The sequence below is a fragment of the Syngnathus floridae genome, chromosome 10, assembly GCF_059516105.1.
Source record: "Syngnathus floridae isolate MCC-2025c chromosome 10, RoL_Sflo_1.0, whole genome shotgun sequence".
NCBI classification, from domain to species: Eukaryota; Metazoa; Chordata; class Actinopteri; order Syngnathiformes; family Syngnathidae; genus Syngnathus; species Syngnathus floridae.
Genome location: NC_142422.1, coordinates 3,048,534 through 3,073,442, shown reverse-complemented (window position 1 = coordinate 3,073,442; position 24,909 = coordinate 3,048,534). Strand labels below are relative to the sequence as shown.

Genomic DNA, 24,909 nt, shown 5'->3' with positions numbered 1-24,909 from the left:
GTTTTGGGCACCATATTCACTCACATCCTGCTTAATTATATATATATTTTTTCTTTACTTTATTTTCTGTCTTTATTTTCTTTATATTTTCTTTCTTTATATATATATATATATATATATATATATATATATATATATATATATATATATATATATATATATATATATATATATATATATATAGTACAGTACATACTCGACACAGCACAATTGTGGCATGATAATACCTGATTACATTTAATTAACAATAAATGACTAAACACTTAAAGTACATTTCAGAGTGTATTTAGAGGCACACAAAAATGAGCTCCAACATCCATTAGTGTGTTTGAGTTTCTACTTGACTTTCCATTACAAGCCGATTTACATCACGCTGCTTTAAACACATCAATATGATGCAGCCAACAAAAAGACATGATGGTAACTTGTTTTGTTCTCACTGAGAACTGATCAAATGTTTTTTTTATTGTCTTAATAGTTGGATGCTCTCTTGAAATATGCTGCTGTTGTTTTTTATGGTCACAATTGTTTTCTGGCATAAACTGTAAGAAGCCTTGATAAAATTCTATCACTCTATTCCCAGTGGTCCACTCTCAAAATTTTCATATATCTTTTTGTTTTCCCTAGTTGGGTGATCTTCAACAGAGGATGAGTCTAAGCCGTTGGCTAGTTCCCGAAGATCCTTCGAGGCTTCATGGGATGTCATGGGAATCATCTCAGAGTCCCGGATCGTTTCTTCCTCGATGGGAGCCTCCTGCGAGGACCCCAGAACCGAAGAAGAGTGCGAGAGCGCCGGAGTGCACTCCCCGGACCGACTGGGGGGCGTGTGAGTGTGCTTCTTCCTCAGCAGGGTGTCGATCCAACTGGAGCTGTGTCTGGAGGCGAAGCTGGCCAGACCCAGAGATGACAGACGCATGTTTTTTCCGGAAGTGATCAGCTCTCCGAATCCTTCTTGGTGAGCAAAGGCGTAACCGGACCTCCGGGAACCGCCCCTAGCGCCAAGGCGGCCTTCGGAGGTGCGCCAGGTGGATGCCACGCTACCACCTGCTGGTCTACGCTTTTTTTGATGGACCAGCTGAGTGTATCGGACCTAGAGTAATAATGAGAGTACACTGATTATGTCAATATTTGCTTCTTTTTTATAATGTATGAGGTTACTCACAACGTGCATACAAGATATGTAAGCTAAAGTTAATCATTGATGGAGCAAATTTGGAAAGCATGAAGACACATTACTGAATGTTCTTGTTTTTCCTCACCGTGTCTGAGAGCTGAGGTTTGAGGTCCAACTTGAGGAAGCGGAATGCCAAAACTGGAACTATACAGATTGCCGTTGCCAATGCAATAGTCAACCACACGACTGGTTGCAATAGTGTACTCTGGGCACTGCCTGCTCTCAAAAAAAAACACAAAAACAAGCAACTGTTAAGCCTAAATTGGTAAATGTGCTTGAGAAAAAACACTTTTCAATTTGGAGTTCCCCATGGCGCCTTCTCGAGTCCCCTTTGAATTAGCACGACAAGTTCAAGCAATCCCATTTTTTCTTCTTTCTTACAGAAGCCTGAACTTTACCGCTTCATTTTGACTTTATTAGTTCCAATTGACGAAAAGAATAGCACTGTGGACCGACCTACAAAATGGAAGTGATTGGAGAAGCTCCTAAAGAGTATCTGACTGTGCACAGCAAACATGATGGTGAAGTAGCAACCCAACGAGCCCCACACAAACACAAAGTTGAAAACGGTCCAGAAGCCCGTGTCCAGTGAGATCTACAAAAACACAAAAGCATGATTATCACACATTGATGATGACCTACAGCCCGGGAACATCTGCCCGGAAAATTCCCCCCCATCGGCTTACCTGTACACTCACCACAATGACCAAGGCTGTTGCCGTGGTGACAGCAAAGGTCTGGTAGTCTGCAAGAGGTTCTCCGCTACTTTGAGAAGCTTCGGCTAGGATGGCATAAGGGACAAAAAACAGCACCACTGATGTGTAGAAACCCTGAGTGATGCAGATGAAGAACTCTCTCTTATTGAAGAGCAGGTTGAGTTGGCCAGGTTCATAAAGCTTTGGATACTCCAGACTCCTTTGATCAGACACATCCTAAAATTCAAAATAGATTCTAAGTCAGTTGGAATTGTAGGTCAGAGCTTCCGAGATAATACCTGGTCAAAGATGCCCATCGCGAGGACAGGTAGAGACGTGTAGACGATGTTGTAGAGCGTGATGAAGAACTGATCGTAAACCGTCTGTAAGACACACACACGATGGTCATTCCGCTCCCACCATTGAAGACGATTTCCTCTCCGACCTGAGCAGAGAAGCCGCAGAAGAATCCGAACCAAAAATGCACCATGGTGAAGGCAAAGTTCTTGTAGAAGAAATAGCAGAGGAACCGGCACATTCGGAGGTAGGACCATCGTCCGTGTACCAGCAGAAGACGCTGTAAGAAGCGGAACTGGGAGAAGGAGTAGTCGCTAGCCAGCACGGCCTGGATGCCTTCCTGACCGGAGATACCGACCCCAATATGAGCACCTGGAAAAAATGATTTGGAGTAATTGGAAAATCCTGGAACTTCTTTTCTGTTTTCAGGGTTTTAGGCTAAAAGTCTGTTTTCTGAAAACCAAATAGGAACAACCTTAACCCCCCTTGAGGCTTTCAAAGAAGTTCCCAGTGTGATGAGGACATACCGTACACTGCAACACGTATTGCCACACAGCCTGCCAGGCGTTTTGTAACATTGAGGTAGACAAATAAAACTCTGTTGAACATGCGGTTGTCGAAAGGTGGACACGGGCAGCTCAACTTCTCTTTTCCGTCATCCTTCCTCCAACTTACTCTTGATCATGCTCACGTCATTGGCACCGTCCCCTATGGCTAAGGTGACAGCCCTTTTGTATTTCTTCACCAGCTCCACCACTTGAGCTTTTTGTAGCGGCGTAACACGGCAGCAAATGACCGCTTTGCATTCGCACGCCGTCGTGATGAACTCCTCCTCCACCTCGGTTTCCAGAGCGTGGGCCTTTTTGGGGTGACAGGAGAAAGCACTTCAGTCTCCACCTTTTGGTCTTTGTGGATTTTGCCTACCAGGCTGTGGCCGTTGATGACGAGAGCAAAATCTCCCGAGATGTTGTCCATGAGTTTGGAGGAAGGAGGACATTGCGTTTGTTTTTGTGTTCTTCTAAATCTCGTGACGTAGGCTTCTCCACATCCCTCGGCAACCTCCTTTTTATCAGCGTCTTTTGTTTGCGATTGCGTAATCATCTGTTCCCTCGCCCTCCTATACAGGAAATAACCAATTAGATCATCTAATCTCTTACAATCAAGCAATCCATAAAGTCTGACCTAAGTTCCTGTTTTACTCTCTGGACGCTTTGTCCACTGATGATAAAAACTTCATCCATATCATCTGTCAGCATCTTACACGAGTAGCCAATGTTGACAGCCGTCTCTGTGTGAGATCACACAAAGGAACTTGAGAGCTTCCTGGGACCATCTTGTTTGATATCACCCACTTGTATCTCACCTTGCTTGTCCCCTGTTAGGACCCACATCTTGATGTTGGCCAGGGAGAGCAGAGCGATGGTCTCCGGGACACCTTCTTGCAGCTTGTCCTCTATAGCTGTAGCACCCAGCAACTAGACAGTAGACATCCCTTAAAGAGACTTTAACGTGAAGGTAATATGCAAGCTGAGTGGACTGACCATCATGTCCTGTTCTATCTGTTCATAAGCAGCTGAGAGCAAATCTTCTTCTTTCTCAGCACCCTGGTGGCTCTCCGACCACATCTCCCATTGTTCCTCTGACAGATCCCTGTAGGCCAGAGCCAGTGTCCGCAGACCATCAGTAGCGTACTCCTGGAGATACCCCATTTCAAATAAAGTTCACGTGAGCTGGTGTTGCCACCACGACAGCAGATGGCAGCACAGAGTCACCCATGAAGAGAGGATTGACTGAACCTGTGGTTGGTGACTCACATTGAGGTGGTCTGAGGTCATATTGATCAGGTCTTGCTTACAGGGGCGGAGCCTCTCGAACAACACAGTGTCAGCTCCTTTGCAGTACAGACGGATCCTGCCCTCGGGGTTACGGACTGACAAACAACAGAGCAAAAACAGTGAGAGCTCCATCCATCCATCCATCCATCCATCCATCCATCCATCCATCCATCCATCCATCCATCCATCCATCCATCCATCCATCCATCCATCCATCCATCCATCCATCCATCCATCCATCCATCCATCCATCCATCCATCCATCCATCCATCCATCCATCCATCCATCCATCCATCCATCCATCCATCCATCCATCCCACCAATGACAGACATCCTCTTGCGGGTATTGTTAAAGTCCAGGATGGCGAGCAGCGTATAGGTGACTGTTCGCCCCATCTCGGTGGTGGTGATGGTCCCAGGTGTTCGTGAGCGAAACACAAATCCAAAGTTCCTTGCGGCTGTCACAAGAGCCCTCTCATCTGGAGACTGGGCTTTATACACCAGCTCTCCTGGACATTCACACACAGAGTAGAATCATGTCATGGATGGGATTACATATGACAGATTGATGGCGTCCTTACCCTCGTTCTTCTCCTCACTCATAACGGTGTGGCAGAGGGAGAGCAGGCGGAAGAACTCTTGAGCGTGGGAATCTCCCACTTTCACACACTCCAGCAGAGTGTCATCATAGAAACAGAAGTTTGGGTCAGCCAGGGGATTGAAAGGAGTGAAATCCAGATTCTGGAAGAGAAATAATATTGAAGTGTCATGTGTGTATTTTTAGGGACTGTATGTACTTTGGGTGGTTGGACAGACCTTTGGCTGGGGCCCCAATGGATCTGCTACCTCCCCTAAAAGTGACACGAATGGAATACAGTAAGATATTGTAATCAAGTTAAAAATGTTACGATATTTTTGAGTGAATATAAGTTCAAAAAGGGCATAATTTTTTTTTATTTTTACCAGCTATAATAGTTTTTTTCAATGTAAGAAGGTTATTTATTCTGTCATTGAATCGTAAATATTTTTTTTTGCATAATTTCAGTTTAAATGTATATAGTACATAAAAAAATAATTAATTTGTGTTGCATAATTAGCGTACTAATCACATCCGGGGTGAAAGGTCGAGAGTCTAGAAAAAGATGGCCGACGTGGCGGGCACTCTTAAGTGGGTACAAGTGGAATTTTGAAATTTTGATCACAATTGGCATAAGTGTTCAGCAAAAACGCTTTTGGAAACGTTAACTAAGATATAGTTGGTCGGTTGAGTATACTACTTAGTGATAGAAAGTGGAATTAGCCGCTAATACAGAGGCTCATGCTAATGCTAACGCACGGACTTTGCTAGGCAATTAGTGAAAGCTAACGCAATAAATAAGGCCTGTATGGAGAAACGAAGTGCCAAGGAAGAGAAGAAGCCCGCTTGAATTGACTGTTTGACAACTGGGAGGACTTTGCTGACATCGTCTGGTCGACTTTGTACCCGCCACAGTTGCTGTCTAGACAACTGGAGTGAACTCACATAATTAAAAGTAAGGTACCTTTGTTTATTTTTGCTCTTGGGTGAAGGAGCCATTTATTTTATAAAGGCAGCAGCCAGCAACGTATAGTATTGATTTGATGAAACACTGAGTAAATGCATTAATAATTAATATAGGGACATAATTTGTGTAGAAATTTAATTAACTCACCATAACTGTGTCCATTAATGGAGCACTTTTTGAAGCTCATGATGTTCTGGGTAAGTGTTCCAGTCTTGTCACTGAAGATGTACTCAATCTGAATAAAGTCATTTCAGTTTGCAAACAACTCAAATGTGACTCAACATGGACTCCCTCCACTTGTATGACTCGCTGGAAACCCACCTGGCCCAGCTCCTCACTCAGCGTGGTGGTCCGCGCCTCGGCTGGTGTGTTGCACTGTGAGCAGAACATTTGCTGGTCCCAGTTGATGAAGTAGCTGTGGCCCAGTCTGATCACCTCAACACTGTTACGCACATCATCAAAATATTTTTTTATGTCCTGAAATAAGTGTGTCTTCTTCTTACCATATAAAGTATTGATAAATGTTCATTTCTTACCTGACATACAGCGAGATGGGCACCACCGTGTTGAGGATGATAACATAAGACCAGAAGGCGAGGACAGCGGAAAAGAGGAAACCATCCACCGGAGGATCCCAAGGTAGGTAACTCTGAAACAACGTTCCCACCTCTCGCTCCCACACGGCGTTGCCCACAGCCAAAATGACACCCATACACACTAGGAAAGCAAAAATCTGACATAGAGAAAGATGAATGCCTTGAGATCTGACACTAAATCCACTTAGATCAAGGCCTCAAATAGTTGACTGCCATGAAAGTGAGAAGGTGTCTTACCCAGAGGACCAAAGTGTTCATTAAACGGTCGATACTGGTCCGCTTGAACTTAGTGCGGCCGCTGTTCTGCATCAACTTGGTGTCTGGGCCTCCAAAGCAAACACATAAGCATGTTCTTATATGTTCTTGTCCAAAATGTAGCTCTGTAATTAGTGAGGTAATGTATTGACTGTCATTCTAGCTATTTAGTGATTGTTAGCTAACTAGCTTAGTTACTTAGCGATATTGTGTGGTTAGCGCTGGGGGTTGCGATCAAAGAGGTGAAACCTGATCTAGCATGATTATTGGGTTTTGAATCTCATCTGAACATTCATGTTGAGTCTCGTTTCTACCTGCAAAGATGACCAAGCCGTAGCAGGCCTCGGTATTGCGGAGGACACACCCTCGAAGGAGCATGTTCTGATTGGTCAAAGCGTATTTCTTGTCCCTCCAGTACAAAGTCCCGCTAAAACGATCCAGCTTGTTGTTGGGGGGCTCGCAAATCACTTCGCCTTCGCTCGAAGAAATGAATATCAAAGTCAAAGTCAAAGTCGTGAGAGTTGAGAGAGAAGCAGATAAAAAAATTGAAGTCCAAAATTTACCGTTAAACTGAGCCAAGTTGTTGGGGTCCCCGAGTTCTGACGTCACAGAGACAGACTGGCGCACCTTCATGTTGGTCTCTCTGTAGGTCGTTCAAAACGTCATGAAGTCGTGGAACCGACGGTGAAAATGCGGCGCGTCCACTCACCCGTCCAGTTCGGCCGTCTCGATGTAGCAGAGACCGTGAGGTTCGCTGCTGGACAACAGCAGCAAGTCAGCCTGCGTACAAAAGCAATTAATCATAGTGAAAAGGGGTTTCTAATATTTTGACTCCTACAAAAAAAGTACTTTTTGGTAGACATTTGTGGAAAATTTGCAATTACTTACAGCCACAAACTGATTGTTCTCCAATTTGATGATGTCACCCACTCGGACGTTCATCCATTTTTCATTCTGAAGCCTGTCGCAACAAAATAAGACGTGCCTTTCAACTCGTAAATAATATAGAGAAATATTTTGTGCTACTTACGATCCACGGATAAGCACTTGAGACTGACGGTTGTTCACTTGGTTGTCACTCCTGTGGCGAAACTACAGGAGATGACCAAAGATTAACAATAAAATCGGAATCTATTTCGGTGTGACGTAAAGGCGAGTCATCCGCACGTAGTCGTCCGTCGCGTCCTTCACGGCGGTGATGCTCAGCACCAGCGCTAATGGCACGATGGTGGTGAACCATGACAGGGAGGAGATCTGAGGGATCAACTAAAACAGCATACGCGACTTAGCATAAGTGTGCACCCCCCCCTTCGCTCTTGGCTAACCTACCTGCAGTATGAGCAGGAAGAGGAAGTAGGTGTTGGCCACTTCCTGAAACTGCTCAAACAGGTTGATGGGGAGGAACGTGAGGACGTTGTACTTGGATGTGGTGATGCAGTTACTCTTGTGTTTTGAAGGAGCACACGGGAAGTATCGGTTAATGTCGTGAAGCCGAACGAGCGAGGAAAGGAAAGAGAGAGCTTACTGCATACTGGAACTTTTCATTGTACTCTCGGTCGTTGGCCCTGACCTTTCGCTCCTCCTCTGCGGAAACACAACCCACGCATTACGTGATATAAACATATTTGAAAGGCGGACTGCTGATACACAACTACATTCTTACTGTTTACGTCAGCTTCCTTAAATATTAATGAAAGCGCTTTTTAGATGAAATGACTCTGCAGAACGCTGTGAGGATTTTTTTGTACCTGCTTAGCTCTAAGTAGCTTAGCCAATGAATGATCGGGTAAATCACAGCAAGTGTCAGGATGGCCGAGCGGTCTAAGGCGCTGCGTTCAGGTCGCAGTCTCCCCTGGAGGCGTGGGTTCGAATCCCACTTCTGACAAGAGTTTTTTATTTTTTTTGATCCGAACAATTCTAACAACAATCTTTTGCAAGTGGCCCATTAAGTGTTTAATACTGTCCATCTAGCAGCAGCCCCGACGCGATCCATAAAGCTCCATTACAGACAAACCTGCAGGCTCACTCTGAGACCTAAACGAGAATATCGATTCAGGATGAAGCACCTAATATCCATAATGTCATATTTTGAATTTAATTGCAGGCGAGTGACATATTTGTATGGCCGGGGGGGGCTTCATCGACTTAGGCTCAGCTACAAAACGTTCCCTCGAAATTTTAGAATCCGCACTGGCTGTCAGACGTCACAATGACAGAGTGGACGATCCAGAGGTCGGAGGAAGGTCACACCGGTGCCGTGTGTTCAAGCTGACGAATGAAGATGATGATGAGGCAAGCGATGTCACAGACAAGCGAGCCTGGCGCCCCTCAAATTGATCTGCGTCTCAGTCAGCAGTGGCAAGTTGCAAAAGGCAAGGTCATTGAGACGAAGACACATCGTATAGAAAGCCGAGCAAAGCCATCATCATCACTTCACTTCACAGCCGGCTCATGATGTGGCAATTTCGTGCACTATACGCGGTTTCATCGAGAACTTTACAACCCTGTCAGCACATGCGAGGACGTCACCAAGGAAACCAAAGGGCTCAAGTTGCATGGTGGCTCAAGCTCATGTGGCTAAAAATGTATTTATTTTATTTGCCTTACCTGGAGGATTTTTTTTTGTAAACATCTCTGCACTGCTGCCTTCTTGACTCGCTTATGGCCCATTAGATTATCTACAACAGAAACATGAGTCAAAATATAGTTCACTGATTAACAGTCCTTAAAAAAAATCTACAATACGTGGCCTTCAGCGGAAAAAGTTTTTTAAACCCGAATTTTTAGTCTTTATTGAGCTTAACATGCGTGGTTTTTTAAATGTGGGGAGAACTGCTAGGACACTTTGCTGGACAGCGCATAGAAGGTACGCCGCGTCTCGTCGGCTCGTCTTTAAAAGTGATACTAACACTCGGGCAGACGAGCCTTTAATCAATATCCCTGAGGGAGAGAGACAGAGCGAGTGAGAGAGAGAGTTCAGCTCCAGTTCCTTCTCTTCCACGGTCACCCTTTCTCTTCTTAGCTTATCTTTCAAAATAAAAAAAAATGCTGGGTTGTTTTTCTAGCCCACTCCTTAAGTAAAGTAAAATTAGTAGTATAAATTTAAAGTATTAAAAGAATAATTAATAACAATGAATGTCTAATTCAATTACCATTCATCTCTTGTAGAGTAATTACACGGCAACACACGTGCACGCTCGAACACATCCATATCCTTATTTTCCATTTAAATGTGAAATGTTCATATTTCACTTTCACCTGTATTCATCATATTTATAATAAATAATTACAACATGCAATTGACAATAAATAAATATATAATGAAGTTCAACACAATAAATAATAAAAAAAAGCCACACTTATTAGGTATCTTGGTAGGGGGCGCTGTAGAGCCATTTTTGTACTCGTATATAATATTTAAAATATCAATTTTTTTGCCAGGCCCAGTGTGTGCAAAGTTTGGTTTGAGCCCCCAAAAATGTAATTCATTGTGCAATACAATAATAATGAAAAAAAAAGAATAAGAATAATTCTCTCTTTTACGTTTAGCTTGACTCTTGATATATTTTTTTAATAATTGTTCACTATGTGCCAAAGCGTGACTTGTTGTCCTCCTCCAGAGTGATCCTTGCAGTCTAGCAACAGCGTTAATCAAGTCCATAAAATCTGAATCATTGACTGAATCAAACGTACCTCCTCAAAGTTGGCAACAGTGAAATGTTTCCAGCTGAGGCATCCTCGCTCCTCTTCACTCTGTCTGAGGTCACCATGTGGTTGAGAGTTGTTGATGCTGGACGATGATGAGGATGATGAGGAGGATGGAGGAAGGGAGGGGGGGAGTAGAGGTTGAATCCTTTTCCACTATACAACTTATAAAAGTCATCCATGATGTTGCTCGGCGTCCATTTAGTTGATTTATTCTAAACTCTCTTTATTCTTCATATACGTTTATTTACACATCAGGTGAGTTCAAAAATATACCTTGCGCTTGATGTTTGTCTTATTTAGTGGCGCCCTCTACAGTTCCATTAGCATAATAAAACTGATGCATTTGGGTAAATGTTACAGTAGTAAATAGGATATTTAAAAAAAAAAAAAAATAGTGTTAAAGTATCAAAGCTAAAATATATAAATATATTAAAATAAATTATTTAAATATATTAAAATAAATGATTTGCCCAGCCCGGAGAAACTGAATAGTATTATATTTTTAATAACCGCAACATACAAATAAATACAGCCATCATTTAGATTAAGAAGTATCAAATCAAGGGAAAAAAATGTAAACAAGATTATGAGACAAGCTACCTCCATTCGATAAAGCTCACCTCAATGATGAGTAAAATTGACAAAAAAGTGCTCTTAACTTGAAGATGAAAAATGAAAACGTCCATCTCAGACTTTTCCGTGACCTTCTCAGAATGACGCCGTCTTTAACTCGATGCCAATCAGCGGCGCGCTAGTGGGCTGCTTGCTTGTATCGCTGGCAATGGAGGCCGTGTCTGCGTCTTTGGGGGGATCCGGGTCAGGCAGGTGCCAGTGGATGAACATTAAATAGAGTAAAGAACCGGAAACTCCGCCGAGAAGGGGGCCCACCAGGGGCACCCAGAACCAGTAGTTGTAACACCTGTGCAAGTGAACATTAGCATTACTACAATAACCAGATACAATTAAAATATATCCATTAACTTCAACCACAGTATCATTTTTTTGCTTTGTTGATTTTGTTAACGAGGGCAAAAGCCGAGCGGCCAAATCCACGTTTTTCCAAATCACATTTGTACGATCAAGCCGCCCTGAGCAGACCTTGACCCATGAACAGGCAGCAATCATAAACATACAATCTCATTGGGTTGTACTCACGTGAAGACCTCTAAGCCCCAGCCGGCAGTTAGAGTAAAAAGTCGAGGTCCCAAATCACGGGCCGGGTTGATGGCCGCCCCGCAGTTACCCGACATGGACATGGAAATGCCCAGCACGATAACCGCCACGATGACGGGAATCAGCCCGCTGGGAGCTGGCGTGTTCCTCTTCTCGTCCAGACATAGGATGCATAACATGAGCATGCCGGTGCCCACCACCTGCTCTCAGTTAAAAAAAAAAAATCACATCATTATAGTCAAGAGTAGAAAAGTATTTTTGTAAACCAACCTGGTCTAGAAAACTTCTGCCCAAGGTGAGATACTCTGAGGGATAGGTGGCAAATATGGACGCCGTCTCATTTGGTCCATACACGGTCAATATCCCGCCACTAAAATCCATGATAGCATCTAAGAAAAACAAAAGCTAATATCATTTTTTTTTCAATTACCAAACATGTCACACTTTGCTCTCTGCTGTTGCGCAACGTGAACGTTCCCACTGTCGGGCTCTTCAATTTTTATCTTATCTCACAATTACTACGTTTTCTTGCTTGTGGGATGCCTCGGAGTTGAGATCTCGTGACAATGGAATTAATTCGAAATAATTTTACAGTTTTTTTTGGTAAGTCACCCAAGCTGCAAAATCTACAATACTCCAAAAGACCGACCGTAGTAGACCGTGTAGACGAGCGCCGATGCAACGTATCCTCCCAGAACCTGCGAGAGCCAATATGGCAGCATCCTCTTCCATGGCACCTGACCCAGTACACAGAAACTGAGCGTCACGGCCGGGTTTAGGTGGGCACCTGCAGATGATGACATCACATCAGCATTTTAATGCTGGACTTTAAACTCAAGTGGCTGTTTGTACAGTACCCGTGATGCCTTTGGTGAGATACATGGCCGACATCACGCCCACTGAGAAGGACATGTTGATGGACAGAAACTGGCCTTTGGTCTCTCTGCTGGTCTTCACCTGTGCTGCCGCTGAGCAGCCGAAAAGCTTCATGGCACATAAAAGTAAAAGGGCGAAGGGTGACTAGATAAACATAAGTCCAAATAAAATTCAAGATAAAAAAGTCACTCAGTCTTACTGCCAAAGGACATGCAAATATGCCCTGACTGGTTTTTCCAGTTCCTCTGAGGTCATGCCTCAACATCATCACAGAGTAAAAGTCCATAAATGCATTTAAATTCAATATTATATATGTTTAAAATCTGCTATTCTTTTAAGCAGAGGAATATAAACAAAAAAAATAGATTCACCTTTCACACAGTGACTCCATTGCAAAATAATCTAATATTTGCATACAGTCTGCAATGACTGTGCTTTTTAGTCACCAATCATTTCCCATGCATTTATGGTTGAAAATAATAATAAGTAATTATAAATAAATACACAAATAAATTAAATAATAAATACATTAATAAATAATTATAAATACACCCTAATACTATACAGTCAGTTTACTGAGACATTCAAATTTGTATAAAAAGTGATTCTAGTAGTCACACTAAATATTGACTGAATAGTTTTTTTGTCATCTTTTTTTAAAATGGATAAACATGCAGGATACATTTTTTTGTACCGTAAAAAAAATAGATGTGATCACACCCTATCATTATGATCCGTAAAATTGTCACAAAGCAATTTTGTGGAAATAATGACCTCGTATTACCCCAATCGTCCAATCAGAAAGCCTTATTGTCATTCCAACGCTTGGGTCATATTAAAGATCAAAAAATACAATAATACAAACCAGTCATCGCATGTCACTCACCAACAAAATAAAAGTCCCCAAAAACTCGGCCATGCACTCTTTTAGCAGAGCGTTGGTCACCCGGAAGACGCGTCGCTTCAACATATCGGCAAGGTGCTTGGACATCCGCAAGCAGCATCTCCTTCTCCAACTGTCTGCTTGCGCCCTTTTTCAGCTTGGCTCCTCCAACACTAGCAATCATTTACCAACTCGTCACATTCACACCGTTGCTTGCTGACGGCATCAACAAGGAGATAATCATAAAAAAGAGGACAGATTTTTTTGTTGTCCTCCACAAACTACCACTACCTCTATATAGGCATTATGATGATTGTGATGATAACAATACTAATGGTATATAGTGATTCTTAAAGTGAGGTAGTTGTATCAGTCTCCCTCTAGTGGTTTATGACGGTATTACCGTCTGAGTTCAGTTTAGTTGTATTTAACGTTCTTTACATAGAATTTCACAACTGAATAAAAACAATAATAATTAAACGCGCTTCTGGATGCTGCATATGCATGAATGTTGTCATTAATATGAACAAAGTTGAAACGTGGCCCAAGGCAAAGCTGTCTGCGTGGTTTCACGGAAACTGGTTATGTGTGTTATTTTTGTGTGTCTGTGCATGGAAGCGCGTGACCAAACAAACAAAACTCAACCTAGTTGGCAGTGAACATAGACCAGTCGACCGGTTCTCTTGAACTCTGAGCTCTAGTTAGAGAGCAAAACAATACACTGGAAAAGTCGAAATCTATCTAATCATTTTTATTTTTTTTAAACTGTCTCCTTATTAGTAGTAGTGCACTCTGGACTCTAAAAGAATTGTGCAAGGTATTTAATCTCTGCGTCAAAGATGCGGTTACTGATAGATTTGAAAAAAAAGCTGAAGCAAAGAGAAATGCACCTGATAAGATACCAAGAAAAGTGAGAAGATTTAGTTTTAACAACCTTACTGATTAACATTGTTTACTTTTAATTGATTATTCTTATCACATCTTATGCACTGCTTGGTTGGGTAAAAAATAATTAAAAGGTCTTTTTTTTTTTTTTGATAATGCATCACTCTACCGCCCTCTGCAGAATATGCAAATGCCAGTCGTCCATTTTGGATTAAGCTTTATTAAAAAGCAATATAAACTCAAAAATGCTGTTAGCATGTGTTCACAGTATATAAGACAAAATCCTTCACATACACGTGTCATGTGGCCTTGAGGTAGATGCATGTGTTAAATACCTTCAAATGTATGGCCTTCTGTTAAGGCTTTGAGGATAATTATGTTGTAAATTGGGTTATAAACGGCCTGATCCCAGAAGAGTCCATCAAAAAGTCCAGATCAGATTTTCTTCCGTGGCGGCTATGGCTCGGACGTTTTACGAGGCCGGCGTATTACCACATCAACCGGTCCGGTGGGAAGTCCTCGAATCAAAGTCCAGGCCTCCAACCGCCTCATCCCTAACATGCTCACACCTTCGATTTCCATCACCTCGTCGCCGGGACTAATCTTGTCGACTGGGCCGCCTGTGGCGGAGACGAAATCAATTAAATGAACGATTTGAAGAACATTTGAGGTTTTACTCAGGGTACCTTGGAAGATCTTCTTTATGGTGAGTGGTTTGTTCCCCAAACCAATGCCTCCCTCCAGACTGAAGCCCAGATCTCTGCTTTTCTTCTCCAGATGGACATGCATACACTGACCTGAGAAAATCCAAAACACATATCAACAACACTTGAAATCCCAACATGTATATTAGATATAAAAAGTCTACAAACCGCTTTTGAAATGGAACATTTTTGTGACGTAAAAAAAAGAGACCATTTAAAATCCTTTTTGCAACACTGATGTGACTTATGACCTGGGAATTATGGCCAGAAATTGCAACCTTGGTTTCATCAAAACCGTAACACAGCTCTCACATGGGTTTGGTTGATCTATGTGGCTGGGCTTGGATGGTTTCCCTTTATAAGCTAATGTTAGCTTATAAAACAATCTTGTCACTCAAGCCAGATAGATGAGCCACGTTTGGAAATTCACTCTTACGTCAGCGCTGGGTGTGTTCTATTAATTTCCAAATGCAGCTAGCACTGGCATGAATAACCAATTGGCAACGCTCAAAGTCAGCTAACTAGCACTTAGAGAAGATTGTTGTCATATTTTCTGAAAAGTACTTGCCAACAATTCCTGCAGCTTCTTTAATGCTGCTGTGGGTCTCTTTGCATCCTCCCTGACCATTTGGGCTCCTGTCTTTGCAATCATTTTGAAGGGACATCCAGTTCTTGGTAATGCCATGTACTGTGTTCATGGTCTATTTATTGTCTTGGAAATTCTTTGCGTCCTCCTCCTGACTAACAACTATGAAAAATACTTCTGATGCTGCGGAAATGCTCTGCGGACTGTGCTGTAAGATGAGACTACAAAAATGTCAGAAAAAGCATTCTGGAACATCTGAACTTTATTTGGGGTTAAGCAGAGGCACTTTAAAAGTCCCAACTCCCATTTAACATGAGTTTGACTGCAATTGGTTAATTCCAAACAAAAATATCTTCAGCATGCGCAACCAAAGTTTTGGAAACGATTTACCTTGGTCTCGTTATTTTTTTATATCACAAAACCTAGCATTTAAACAGCGGTATGTAGACTTTATATCCACAGAATAATGAGTTTAACCAGTCTCTGAAGTCTGAGTCAGCATTGGTTCCTCAGTCTGAGTCTCTCTCCCCTTTGAGATGCACCCAACGTCACCCCTCCTCAGTACCACCACTCCCATCTCTCGAGTCTTAGCTCTTCTCAGGACCCTCAGAGCTTCCCAGTGACTGTGGCCCCCCAGGGCAGTGCCATTGATGGATAGGACCTGGTCACCTTCTCTGATAGAGCCTTCTTGTGCTGCCACACCGGTAGGGAACACCTTGTGGACCTGTGAAGAACACCGAAATAAATCCAGGCACAATCCACAGAGATACGCTTCGATAGTCTTTTATTAGTGTAAAAAGTATTTCACTCACAATGACTGGTTTGTTCTGGTCAACGCCTCCCGCTATGCTGAAGCCAAGGCCAACAGCCACCTCTTTGTGGAGGACAACCACATGCACATCATCCTGGAATACAAGTTAAATAATCAATCTTGATAAGAATAAAGATTAGATTTCAGGTAAGATTCTTATTCGGGGATTCCTAATCACCAGGTTAGGTATGGCGAAAACTGAGCATGTTATCTTGTACCATGGGATCAGTTCTGGAGGTCCCTTTAAGCTAATTGAGACAGGCCCCCCTAGCTCAATGAGTAATTTCAAAAAGCTAGCTAAAATGTTGAAATTCTGATCATGTGTACCTGAAGATTGCTGTCTCCCAAACTTCTGACATCCTCCAGCAGCTTGTCAAGTTCCTCGGTGGGTAGCACAGACACATACGACAGCGCCGACACTTCGGAGCTCAGCGAAGCCGACCGCCTGCCCGTCGCTGGGCTCTCGTCAATGTCGTTCTCTAAGTCGGAGTCTGCTCCAGTGAAGTGACACAATTCCGCCAGGCTGCAGGCACGAGGGTAGCCGAGTAAGGAAATGATGCCAACTGATCAAGTTCTTAGCTTTGCTGGACATACCTAAGAGAGAAGCTCCTGCGATCTGACAGGCTCATGTTGCTGGTGATGGTCACCGAAGACTCCCCAGAGTCGGAATCGTAGGAAGAATCGTCGTCCTTCTCTGTACTGTCATCATCATCATCGTCGTTGAAAGCTTCATCCTCCCGCCAGGCATTCCAGCCAGCAACCCAAGAATCCAAGTCTCGCACATGTTTCTTCCCTTTTGACTCACTCTCAGTGATATCTGGAAAGAACTTGCTGTGGGAAGAGGTAGCGAAGGGTTGCCCAGAAGTTGGGATCTGTCGCTCGAGGGTTTTGGCGGCTTTTGCGTTGTCAGTCAGGGTTAGTTGAGAGGTACTGTTTGGCAGAGGGGTCGGAGAACTCGAGGGTGAGTGGTTTGGAGAGTTTGTTGGAGTCTTGTCATCATCAGTAACTGCTAAAATAATCACGGATGGTTTTGCTTTCTTTATCCCGGACAGCTCAGCGTACGGGCGTGGCTCGGGGTCACTTGAGCTCAGCAACTCGGTATTGTTAGTTCTCCGGTCCTTATCCCTTGAGACCTTACAAAAATCGGGTTCATCGATGTTCATATGATGTTCCTTGAGGGGTGATTCTACCGTATGCTTGAACCTAGAATAGTTACTGACATCTTCTATGTATTTGTAAATATGATCCACGTTAGTCCCTTCCTTCTTTGTCAAATCCACCACGGACCTTTGAACAATCTCGTCCGCAGAAAAAGACCTTTGTGACTGACCTTTCAGTTGACCTACTTTTCCCACAGCTTTGTCTGTCCCCTCTAACTCTCTCAGACCCAGAGACTTGTCACCTTTTTCCAACTCACTCCTCAAGCCGTCGTGGGCAGTGTTGAGTCTTGTGGGCACCGAAAAGGCCCTTCGGGACATCATGTGTTCCTTTCCGAAACCTTGGGATCTCTGTGTCAGAGCTTCAAATTGATTGATCTTGTTTCTCACACTGACTGATGGCGACTGTGTGTCTGGGTGTGTTTTCCACCCTGCAGAGTTTCTTCTGATGTTTAAATTTGGCTCAAACACATCTTCATAAACCTTTAATTCAAGCTCCGCTGTTGCCCTATCCAGCATAGATTTTTCCCACTTTGTCCCAATGATCCTATTAGACTCAGATAGTCCCCAAAAAGATGGCTTCTCTGATACAGTCTGGGCAACCCTGTCTGATCTAATCTGACTAGCCCTGGTGTTCCTGCTCCTTGCTCGGTCCAGAGACATTGTCTCAATGGACGCTTTACCAACGCCACCGTGGTCGGAACACCTCCCATAGATCCGTTCTTCCCATTGTCCCTCTGGTAACCTCGCCCTGTTCCTTGGACAGGGTGAAGTATTCGAACCCCCAGTCTTGGTCTCGAGAAGTGGACTGTGGTAGCTTCCTTCTCTACTGGAGCCACACCTGGGGAAATCTTCTGTTTCCCATTCACATGAGCCTGGCAAAATGCTGATGCCTGAGCGATGGTGTCCCATAGCTTCGCCCCTGCCATTGAAATAGTCTCTTTCTAAGGAAGAGAAATCCGTAACTTTGCTCAAATCTTCAGATTTAGATGAGCCGTAGAGCTTCTCGATACGCTCCAATATACTCTGGCCTCTTTTGGTCCCAAAAGATGCAGTCTCTCTGAAGTCACCAATGGGTTCCGGGCTTGACCTTCGCCTTGAAAGGTAGGAGTTACCCCCATTGACTGTTTCCAAATTTTTGGCCAAAGGACCTCTGCTGATTGGAGAAATATCTGCAGAGTTGTAGCTTCTAGAGGAAAACGTGGACCTGCTCCTCAGGCCTTCGGTATCCCTGCCGGTCTCTTTGCTTCCTTCCATTAGCAATGCAGCTATGTTGGATCGCCGTGCATCCCGATCAGGACTGCTTTCCCCTGACCTCCAGTCGACACTCCTACTTCGACTCGGCATGCTCCGCCTCCAATCTCCAACAGTCCCAGTCCAACACTCGGATGCAGAGTTTCGACCTCTGTTGATGCCAAAGTCTGTGTTTTTATGGTCTACTTTCCCATTGTGAGTCAGACTGGAAGAGACAGTGCTGCCTGATATTTCTTTGTTTTCATTCCAACTTTTCACATTGACTGTCCACGCTTTATAGCCTGACCCGGCTCCCGCCCTGAAATCCTGGCCATCGATCGATCTCGCCCGCTTGCTTGAACCATCGAATCCAGTTTTGTGCACCACCTCTCCAGAGGAAACACAGTTCTTCCTAACACCTGGCCTGCGAGTGAGGCTGCCAGAGGAAGAGTTGGCAGATCGGACAGATAAGCATGCCAAAGTCCCTTGATTGGTATACTCGGTCACTGGTCCGTGCAGCAAGAACACATCCATTGTCAGAGCATAAACAAAGTTAATGACCACCTGTCAAAAGTCGAATCCCTAAAACCAGAATCGATGACTCTGCCGGATTTATTTAGACGTCTCTAAACGACTAGCTAGTTCATTTTAGTCCACCTACACTCTATTCATCCAAACTACTTTGCTTTTCATATAAGCTAATAAAGGCCGGCTGTCTAGCAGCAGTCATTTTTTTATGTCGTCGTGTCCATAGAAGTCTTTAGTTCCCCAGCAAGGCTTCAAAGATGAGCTCTCGATGCCTGCCAAGCATAAGAAAATGGAAAAATGGAATGTTGTGATATGTGGCAGCTGTGGCTTCTCACAATGGTCAAACTTAAATCACAGAGCGGTTGTGGATGAGGAACACAAAAAAAACGCACAGATGGGTGGAGAGACAGACAGAGAGAGAGACGAACGGAAAAGGAACAATCAGACAGCTTGATTAAATAAAGCCCTGAGATTAGCTTGCCAATAAAGCAAAAAAAATAAACACCACTTGAGTCCATTCATGCTAGGACGTACAATGCGCTCGCTCATATCATAATCGCTGTTTACACTAGCAACATGGCTCATTCTGTAACTGTCAGCTAAACCTGTCCACAAAAAACTGGAAAAACTCACCCGGCCGCAATCCATCCAGGGACAACAATGTCTAAATGTGACACAATCGGTCTGTGTGCAAGTACATATTCTTCTTACACAGCTAGAGGTTGTCAACAACTTGACGCTGGGAAGAAATAATCCGATAAAGACCATAATAATTTGTAGATTTATTTACAGACTGCCTACCATGAATAAGATGGAGACGGACAAGGACAGCTTTGATTGTTTGCAACCGAGATAGCTCTTAGGCTAATTGTTCTGGTGCATTTAAATAAGTGTATTTTATATACAGCTATTGTCAATTAGTAGCATATATTTTTCGTAAGTCTCCCCCTCGGTGGATCCGTCTAACACTAGCTAGTGTCATCTTACTGATACACCTGTTTTGCTTGATCCCGAGCCTCCCATCTGGGTAACCTGGGCAACGTGGCTCGCTCTAATTCAAACTCAAAGCGACCGCCATGGAAATAAGAGATAAAATATATATATACACAGAAACCGGGAAAACAGATACATTCAAATGTATTCGTTCATCCGGTAATTCAGACGTGCGCCTTACCTTAGTCACAAGTAAACTATTATAATGCTTCATAGTGAAGTCGATGACATCAGCTCCTCGCTCAGTTTGCGTGTTAGCTTTGCACGATGGGGATGTGGACTGCACAGTGACGCAAACCAGCCACACTGGTCTATCTTCTTGTTCTCTCTCTCTCTTTCTCCTATGACTCTCTCTCCTCCCCCTTCCGTTGTTTTCTCACTCCTTGCCTCATCCTCATTGGGTAGTTTAAGCTTCACGCAAAGCCATTTAAACAACACAAACAGATATTTCAAAACATTTCTGAGCGTAGTATGACATCATTGGAAACGCGCTTTCGGATCATTTGATTGCTCGGCGAGCTCACTATGAATTAAGACTCCATTTTTACACACCTCAGGCTAAGTGGCGTCCAACCTGGCAGGGCGAACAGGTATCCAAATACATAATGACACTTAAATTAGGAACAGACAACACAATGGGCTCGAGTAGACAGCAGAAATACCAGCGGGGATGAATGTGTGGAAAAGTTCACCTCTCAGTTGACGTGTACAACAAAATATAAAGCAGGTCGGGCTTTTGTATGGAAGATGGAGCATTGTCTTGAGGGTTAGAAAAGTCCTTTATAGGTCTTGGCGTACCCTTAAGTGGCATATCAGGTGATAGTTGTAATTATAGTGATGCAATAAGAATTTCCTAAACCGACAATCAATTACGAGATTAATTGTTCTTTTTAAATGTGAGCAGGATAATCTTGCAGAACTCAAGTTTCAATGCTGTTGACATTTTGAGGAGTTGCCATAGAGCGGAATGTGTGGATTTAGATCAGCTTTCCATGTTGTTGTGTAAAGATGCATTTGTCTTCTAATATCAAAATGATAAAATATTTGTATTTATTGGTTACTTAAAATAACACTGCATAATCATTTGACCTCATCTATATAAAAAAAGTTTGTTGAAAGTGTGTGATGTTTTTATAGTGGTTGTTGGCTGTGGTTTTTTTTTTTTTTTTTTGCTTATTTTTAACTGGAAAACTTTGAGGTTGGAACCGGATTTTCCCCACTTCCTAGCTATCCGGAATGTAACATTACTTATTTTTAACGCTCACATTACTCAAAGGCTGTCGTAGCTGTCTATTGCTCCTCTGTTGACAGCGCCTGGAATCAAGTTCAATTTTTTTTTATGACACCGTTGTATGGGCATCAATGCACAGTGAGATTGACGAGTGTCAAAAGTCAGCCAATATTGATCACAGGTTATTTCCCAAGACCCTGAAATCAATCAATCAATGGTCCAGAGGCCTTTGCGGGTTTTACACACAGAAGGTTTGTTAGTTTGACTCCAACACAGACACCCACTCTTGTTCCTGACATAAGAATGAGAAGTTTGTCTCTGAGGGACAGATGCAAATGATGCCCACATTGGAGCTTCACTCATTCTTTAGCGTGCAGTGGATGAACACACAATGGAAGAAATGCACCATTGTGGTGGAAGGGAGGAAATGGCTGACAAGAGTTACACAAGACTTGGTGAAATGCAAATACAAGAGGTGGCATGGACGTGGGAAAAAAAATACTTTTGTGTTTTAAAGTGGCTTGTTTATATCGCTTTCTTCTCATTTCCTTGTGTATTTATTTTCCCAACGAGCTGTCAACCTACGTCACCAGCGTCACGTGACCAACACGGAAGTCAATAAACTCGACGGCGACATGTAACTTTTCAAAACACTAACGCCGCTCCGAGCCTTAACTTTTTTAAAAGCACATTTCAACGTGCTTCGTCCTTGAAAAATGACCTATTAGCAAACGCTTATATGTCCCTTTACGGTTGTTTTTGTTCCGTCGCTTTGAGTCAAAGAGTAAAATGTCGAAAGAATCGCGTTTATCGCACATCAACGTCGTGCTCGTCATGGCCTTTGGTAGTCTGGTAAGTCAATATCATTCAAAACTCACTTTAGTTAGTCTCGTTTAGTATTACCTAAGTCACATTTATCCCGTAACAGACTTTACGCCTGAAAATGTTTTTTCACTTCTTCTTGGTATGATGCTGCTTTTAGAAATGGCAAGAAAAAAAACAATATTAATCGTTTCAGTCGGAAAAGCAAATGACTGACATTGAAAACAAGTTCTGCTTGTGCTTCTTTTAGGTCTTTGTCTTGCTGTTCATCTTTGTGAAAAGGCAAATTATGAGACTAGCCATGAAATCTCGACGGGGACCCCACGCTCCCATCGGACACAATGCTCCAAAGGTAACATGACATTAAGAAGTTGTACTGAGTCTTGGTACTGTTGCTGTATTGTGTTTTTATGTTTCTGTTGAAGGAGCTCAGGCAAAAAATTGAAGCCAAACTGTGCCTAGTCCAGAAAATCCACTATGAGCCTCGGCTGCTGTCTGCAGAGGATGAGCGGCTAAAGTCAGGTTTGTTCATCACACAAACACACGAAGGCTGGATTTACAATTCATGCCCATCATTGATCTTATTTTTTTTATGGGACCTGCATTGTAAGTCCAGCACATCTCCATTCTTTAAAATAAATGTGTTTTTGTGTAGGTGGCTGTGAGTACCAGTACAGGATGCGAGCACTGGACGCCATCAGAGACACAGGTCATAAAATACACTTTTTTTCCTCACTGAAAAACCCAAAAACCCAAATAATAACAGACCACTATTTGAAGTCATTTAAACCGATGACAGAACTTTTTTTTTTGTGTATCTGCAGATTTCCCTTTTTATGATCTGGGCGGATCCTCCAGCGCCGTGACAGGAAAACGATTCCGAACTTGGCTTCTGCAGCTTAAAACTTCACATTGCCTCTTCAGGGACGGCCAGAAGGGTCTAATTGACACGGTGCTAGACGGCTACAACAAAGCACGCCACGGGGATGAGGTCAACGTCTTTGTCTTGCCCCGAATATGGGTCGAGCGTGGTACCATGTTTTTACAGCATTGTACTCATTTTACACATTAACAATGTCTGCAGGCTTTCGGTGAAGCCGAACTCAGTAAATATCAGGAGGCTCTCACTGAGCTGGCTTGTGTGTGAGTAAACAACCGTCGCTAATCCCAGCGTGGAATTTTAATTATGAGCCCGGAGATGATCGTTTTCTCCCTCTTGTGGTTTCAGCGTGAAAAGCCAGCGCAGAAGCAGTAGCAATAGCAGCACTGCGAGCCAGCACCACCAGATCGCCGCCAAGGACTTGACCGCCGCTTCTGCTGAGCCCGCAAGCTCCTCCCCGTCGTCGCGGGCCCAGCTCACGTCGGCGGCGCAGCAGCGCATCAAGCGGACACGAAATCTACTGGAGCTTAAGAACTTTAAGGATAAGTACAACACACTGGACAGCACTTTGTGAGATGAGTTGAGTAGAGAGGAGGTGGTGCCACCTAGAGGCTTTTCATAATGCTTACATGAGCCGTCCATTTTCTGTAAGCAGGGGTTCTCAAACTTTTTAGGTCCAAGGAGCTTTTTCTTCCTCATAAAAGTCGATTAAATGTTACTAACGTGTGCCATTAAATGCCAAAACAATTCAAAACAGTAATAATTTTGTTTTGAATCTAAAACCAGTGTTCTCAACTGGAACCCACCACAGATGAATTTGGGCGACTTTTGTATCCTAAAATAAAAGTAATCTAACACAGAGGTCCCCAACCACCGGTCACTTGGTACCGGGCCGCCAAGCCGCACAGGAAAAAAAAAATAAAATAAAAATTTATCAACGAGCAATTAATTCTGGTCAAGACACTCGTCCCGGTCACGTGACAAGTTTCCCCAGTCGAGCCCGCAAAGCTAGCAAAAATGAGTAAGAATTTATTTTGAAAAATATAAAAAAAAAAAAAAAGGTAATTCTCTCCCAATTACATCCATCGGTTCAGATCAAAAAGGTTGGGGACCACTGATCTAACAAACAAAAAGCAAGTCACATTCACTTCTATGGAAGGAGGAAGCTGGAATAAACCCATTGCTGCCACATTTATTTTGGCACTAAGTGTCATTTTTCACATATCAATATTGTTCTAGAATGTTTTCAAGATTCAGCTTTATTCTTGAATTCCAGCATGATGTTGATCTTCAAAACGTACTTTTCTCCCCCCTTGAAATAATCTGCTCTTTACAAAAAATAATATAGCGATACACCTTTCGTCTCACAAATTTAAATCTAGTAGTTGATTTTTTTTTTCTTCCTAATACTACTTTGTAAATGATATTTCTCACTTGCCTTATTATTGCAAGCATCAGGGCTGCGTTGTGCATTCATGAAGTTGACTTGACCAAAATAAGCCATGATGCCATGATAAGACAATCAGTATTTATAGCACAAGTGTCAAAAATAAAACACAAAGCCTACTCTAAGTAAACTTTATTATCAGCTACCAGTGTTAAATCACATTTGATGAAACATGTGCACTTAATTTTTTGCATTTCTTTTTGTTTAAGCCTTAGTTATGATTTACAGAAGCCATATTTTGATACTTTCACTACTTCAGTGCAATTATATTTGATTCCAGTGCATTAATTTATTCTGAATGTAATTTTGTTCTTCAGACATCTATTACTGGGTTTGATCCCAGAATGCTACTGTAACGTCTGAATGACCTGATTGTAATCACTGTATAATTTGCTAAATAACACTGTGATTTAAAATTGTTTTTATTTTTTTCCCTTCAGTTTTTGCATGTAATGTGTAGCAAGCCCCACAGAGGGCGCTCTTCAGCTTTAAATGGCACATGGACATTTAAAAAAAACTTAATATTGATTTTATTGTGATGAAAACATGCCAGAATAATTTTATTAGGACACTTGAGAACTATTTTAAATTGAAA

General features: G+C 42.8%; 4 protein-coding genes, 1 long non-coding RNA gene and 1 other non-coding gene across 13 annotated transcripts; 3 read left to right on the top strand and 3 right to left on the bottom strand.

Annotated features, from left to right (window-relative positions):
- Positions 1-153: 153 nt before the first annotated feature.
- On the bottom strand, positions 154-10,464 carry atp8b2 (ATPase phospholipid transporting 8B2). 2 transcript variants are annotated; one of them, XM_088386377.1, is made up of 29 exons: positions 10,091-10,464; positions 9,005-9,075; positions 7,923-7,981; positions 7,727-7,840; positions 7,565-7,663; positions 7,428-7,489; positions 7,286-7,358; positions 7,107-7,177; positions 6,961-7,040; positions 6,712-6,870; positions 6,380-6,468; positions 6,083-6,279; positions 5,868-5,988; positions 5,694-5,781; positions 4,819-4,853; positions 4,584-4,743; positions 4,323-4,511; positions 3,981-4,096; positions 3,708-3,860; positions 3,530-3,641; positions 3,349-3,454; positions 3,091-3,283; positions 2,842-3,025; positions 2,315-2,538; positions 2,169-2,252; positions 1,861-2,106; positions 1,631-1,769; positions 1,260-1,390; positions 154-1,090 (listed from the first exon to the last, which is right to left on the bottom strand). In XM_088386377.1, exons 2-29 carry the CDS (start codon positions 9,027-9,029, stop codon positions 569-571), a joined length of 3,831 nt encoding a protein of 1,276 aa, XP_088242503.1. In that variant the 5' UTR covers positions 9,030-9,075; positions 10,091-10,464; the 3' UTR covers positions 154-568. The 2 variants fall into 2 exon arrangements, with proteins under 2 accessions (XP_088242503.1, XP_088242502.1); XM_088386376.1 differs by having other exon boundaries at positions 6,712-7,040.
- On the top strand, positions 633-4,978 carry LOC148391812 (uncharacterized). 3 transcript variants are annotated; one of them, XR_015860707.1, is made up of 4 exons: positions 633-2,885; positions 3,549-3,681; positions 3,813-3,967; positions 4,024-4,978. It is a non-coding gene; the product is annotated as an uncharacterized LOC148391812 (long non-coding RNA). The 3 variants fall into 3 exon arrangements; XR_015860708.1 differs by having other exon boundaries at positions 633-3,681; positions 4,024-4,120; positions 4,787-4,978; XR_015860706.1 differs by having other exon boundaries at positions 633-3,681.
- Positions 5,122-24,733, top strand: ltap1 (lipid transport auxiliary protein 1). 5 transcript variants are annotated; one of them, XM_088386395.1, is made up of 8 exons: positions 5,122-5,534; positions 6,094-6,185; positions 22,238-22,339; positions 22,413-22,509; positions 22,643-22,696; positions 22,812-22,978; positions 23,072-23,130; positions 23,216-24,733. In XM_088386395.1, exons 3-8 carry the CDS (start codon positions 22,277-22,279, stop codon positions 23,439-23,441), a joined length of 666 nt encoding a protein of 221 aa, XP_088242521.1. In that variant the 5' UTR covers positions 5,122-5,534; positions 6,094-6,185; positions 22,238-22,276; the 3' UTR covers positions 23,442-24,733. The 5 variants fall into 5 exon arrangements, with proteins under 5 accessions (XP_088242521.1, XP_088242522.1, XP_088242518.1 ...); XM_088386396.1 differs by lacking the exon at positions 5,122-5,534 and having other exon boundaries at positions 6,064-6,185; XM_088386392.1 differs by lacking the exons at positions 5,122-5,534; positions 6,094-6,185 and adding an exon at positions 21,760-22,017.
- On the top strand, positions 8,200-8,282 carry trnal-cag (transfer RNA leucine (anticodon CAG)). Its single transcript has one exon. It is a non-coding gene; the product is annotated as a tRNA-Leu (tRNA).
- On the bottom strand, positions 10,591-13,283 carry aqp10a (aquaporin 10a). The gene is made up of 6 exons (XM_088386390.1): positions 13,041-13,283; positions 12,136-12,262; positions 11,928-12,065; positions 11,549-11,667; positions 11,261-11,478; positions 10,591-11,024 (listed from the first exon to the last, which is right to left on the bottom strand). The coding sequence occupies exons 1-6, from the start codon at positions 13,143-13,145 to the stop codon at positions 10,814-10,816; spliced, it is 918 nt and encodes a 305-aa protein (XP_088242516.1). The 5' UTR covers positions 13,146-13,283; the 3' UTR covers positions 10,591-10,813.
- On the bottom strand, positions 14,123-20,275 carry LOC148391808 (uncharacterized). Its single transcript, XM_088386382.1, has 7 exons — positions 20,116-20,275; positions 16,618-19,213; positions 16,351-16,546; positions 16,025-16,117; positions 15,690-15,936; positions 14,609-14,719; positions 14,123-14,542 (listed from the first exon to the last, which is right to left on the bottom strand). Exons 2-7 carry the CDS (start codon positions 18,945-18,947, stop codon positions 14,379-14,381), a joined length of 3,141 nt encoding a protein of 1,046 aa, XP_088242508.1. The 5' UTR covers positions 18,948-19,213; positions 20,116-20,275; the 3' UTR covers positions 14,123-14,378.
- Positions 24,734-24,909: the final 176 nt, after the last annotated feature.

Bases quoted from the DNA above. Each gene is read 5' to 3' on its own strand.
- aqp10a (XM_088386390.1), bottom strand. From the start codon at position 13,145: ATGTCCAAGCACCTTGCCGATATGTTGAAGCGACGCGTCTTCCGGGTG. The intron at 12,263-13,040 runs GTGAGTGACATG...TGTGCCATGAAG, and splicing joins TGGGGACTTTTATTTTGTTG to CTTTTCGGCTGCTCAGCGGC. The intron at 11,479-11,548 runs GTTGGTTTACAA...AACTGAGAGCAG, and splicing joins GCAGAAGTTTTCTAGACCAG to GTGGTGGGCACCGGCATGCT.
- ltap1 (XM_088386392.1), top strand. From the start codon at position 21,955: ATGTCGAAAGAATCGCGTTTATCGCACATCAACGTCGTGCTCGTCATG. The intron at 22,018-22,237 runs GTAAGTCAATAT...TGCTTCTTTTAG, and splicing joins TCATGGCCTTTGGTAGTCTG to GTCTTTGTCTTGCTGTTCAT. The intron at 22,340-22,412 runs GTAACATGACAT...TTTCTGTTGAAG, and splicing joins TCGGACACAATGCTCCAAAG to GAGCTCAGGCAAAAAATTGA.
- LOC148391808 (XM_088386382.1), bottom strand. From the start codon at position 18,947: ATGGATGTGTTCTTGCTGCACGGACCAGTGACCGAGTATACCAATCAA. The intron at 16,118-16,350 runs GTACACATGATC...CTTGTATTCCAG, and splicing joins TGGGAGACAGCAATCTTCAG to GATGATGTGCATGTGGTTGT. The intron at 14,543-14,608 runs GTACCCTGAGTA...TCTCCGCCACAG, and splicing joins CATAAAGAAGATCTTCCAAG to GCGGCCCAGTCGACAAGATT.
- atp8b2 (XM_088386376.1), bottom strand. From the start codon at position 9,029: ATGTTTACAAAAAAAAATCCTCCAG. The intron at 6,280-6,379 runs GTAAGACACCTT...TCTCTATGTCAG, and splicing joins TGAACACTTTGGTCCTCTGG to ATTTTTGCTTTCCTAGTGTG. The intron at 1,091-1,259 runs GTGAGGAAAAAC...TTATTACTCTAG, and splicing joins AACCTCAGCTCTCAGACACG to GTCCGATACACTCAGCTGGT.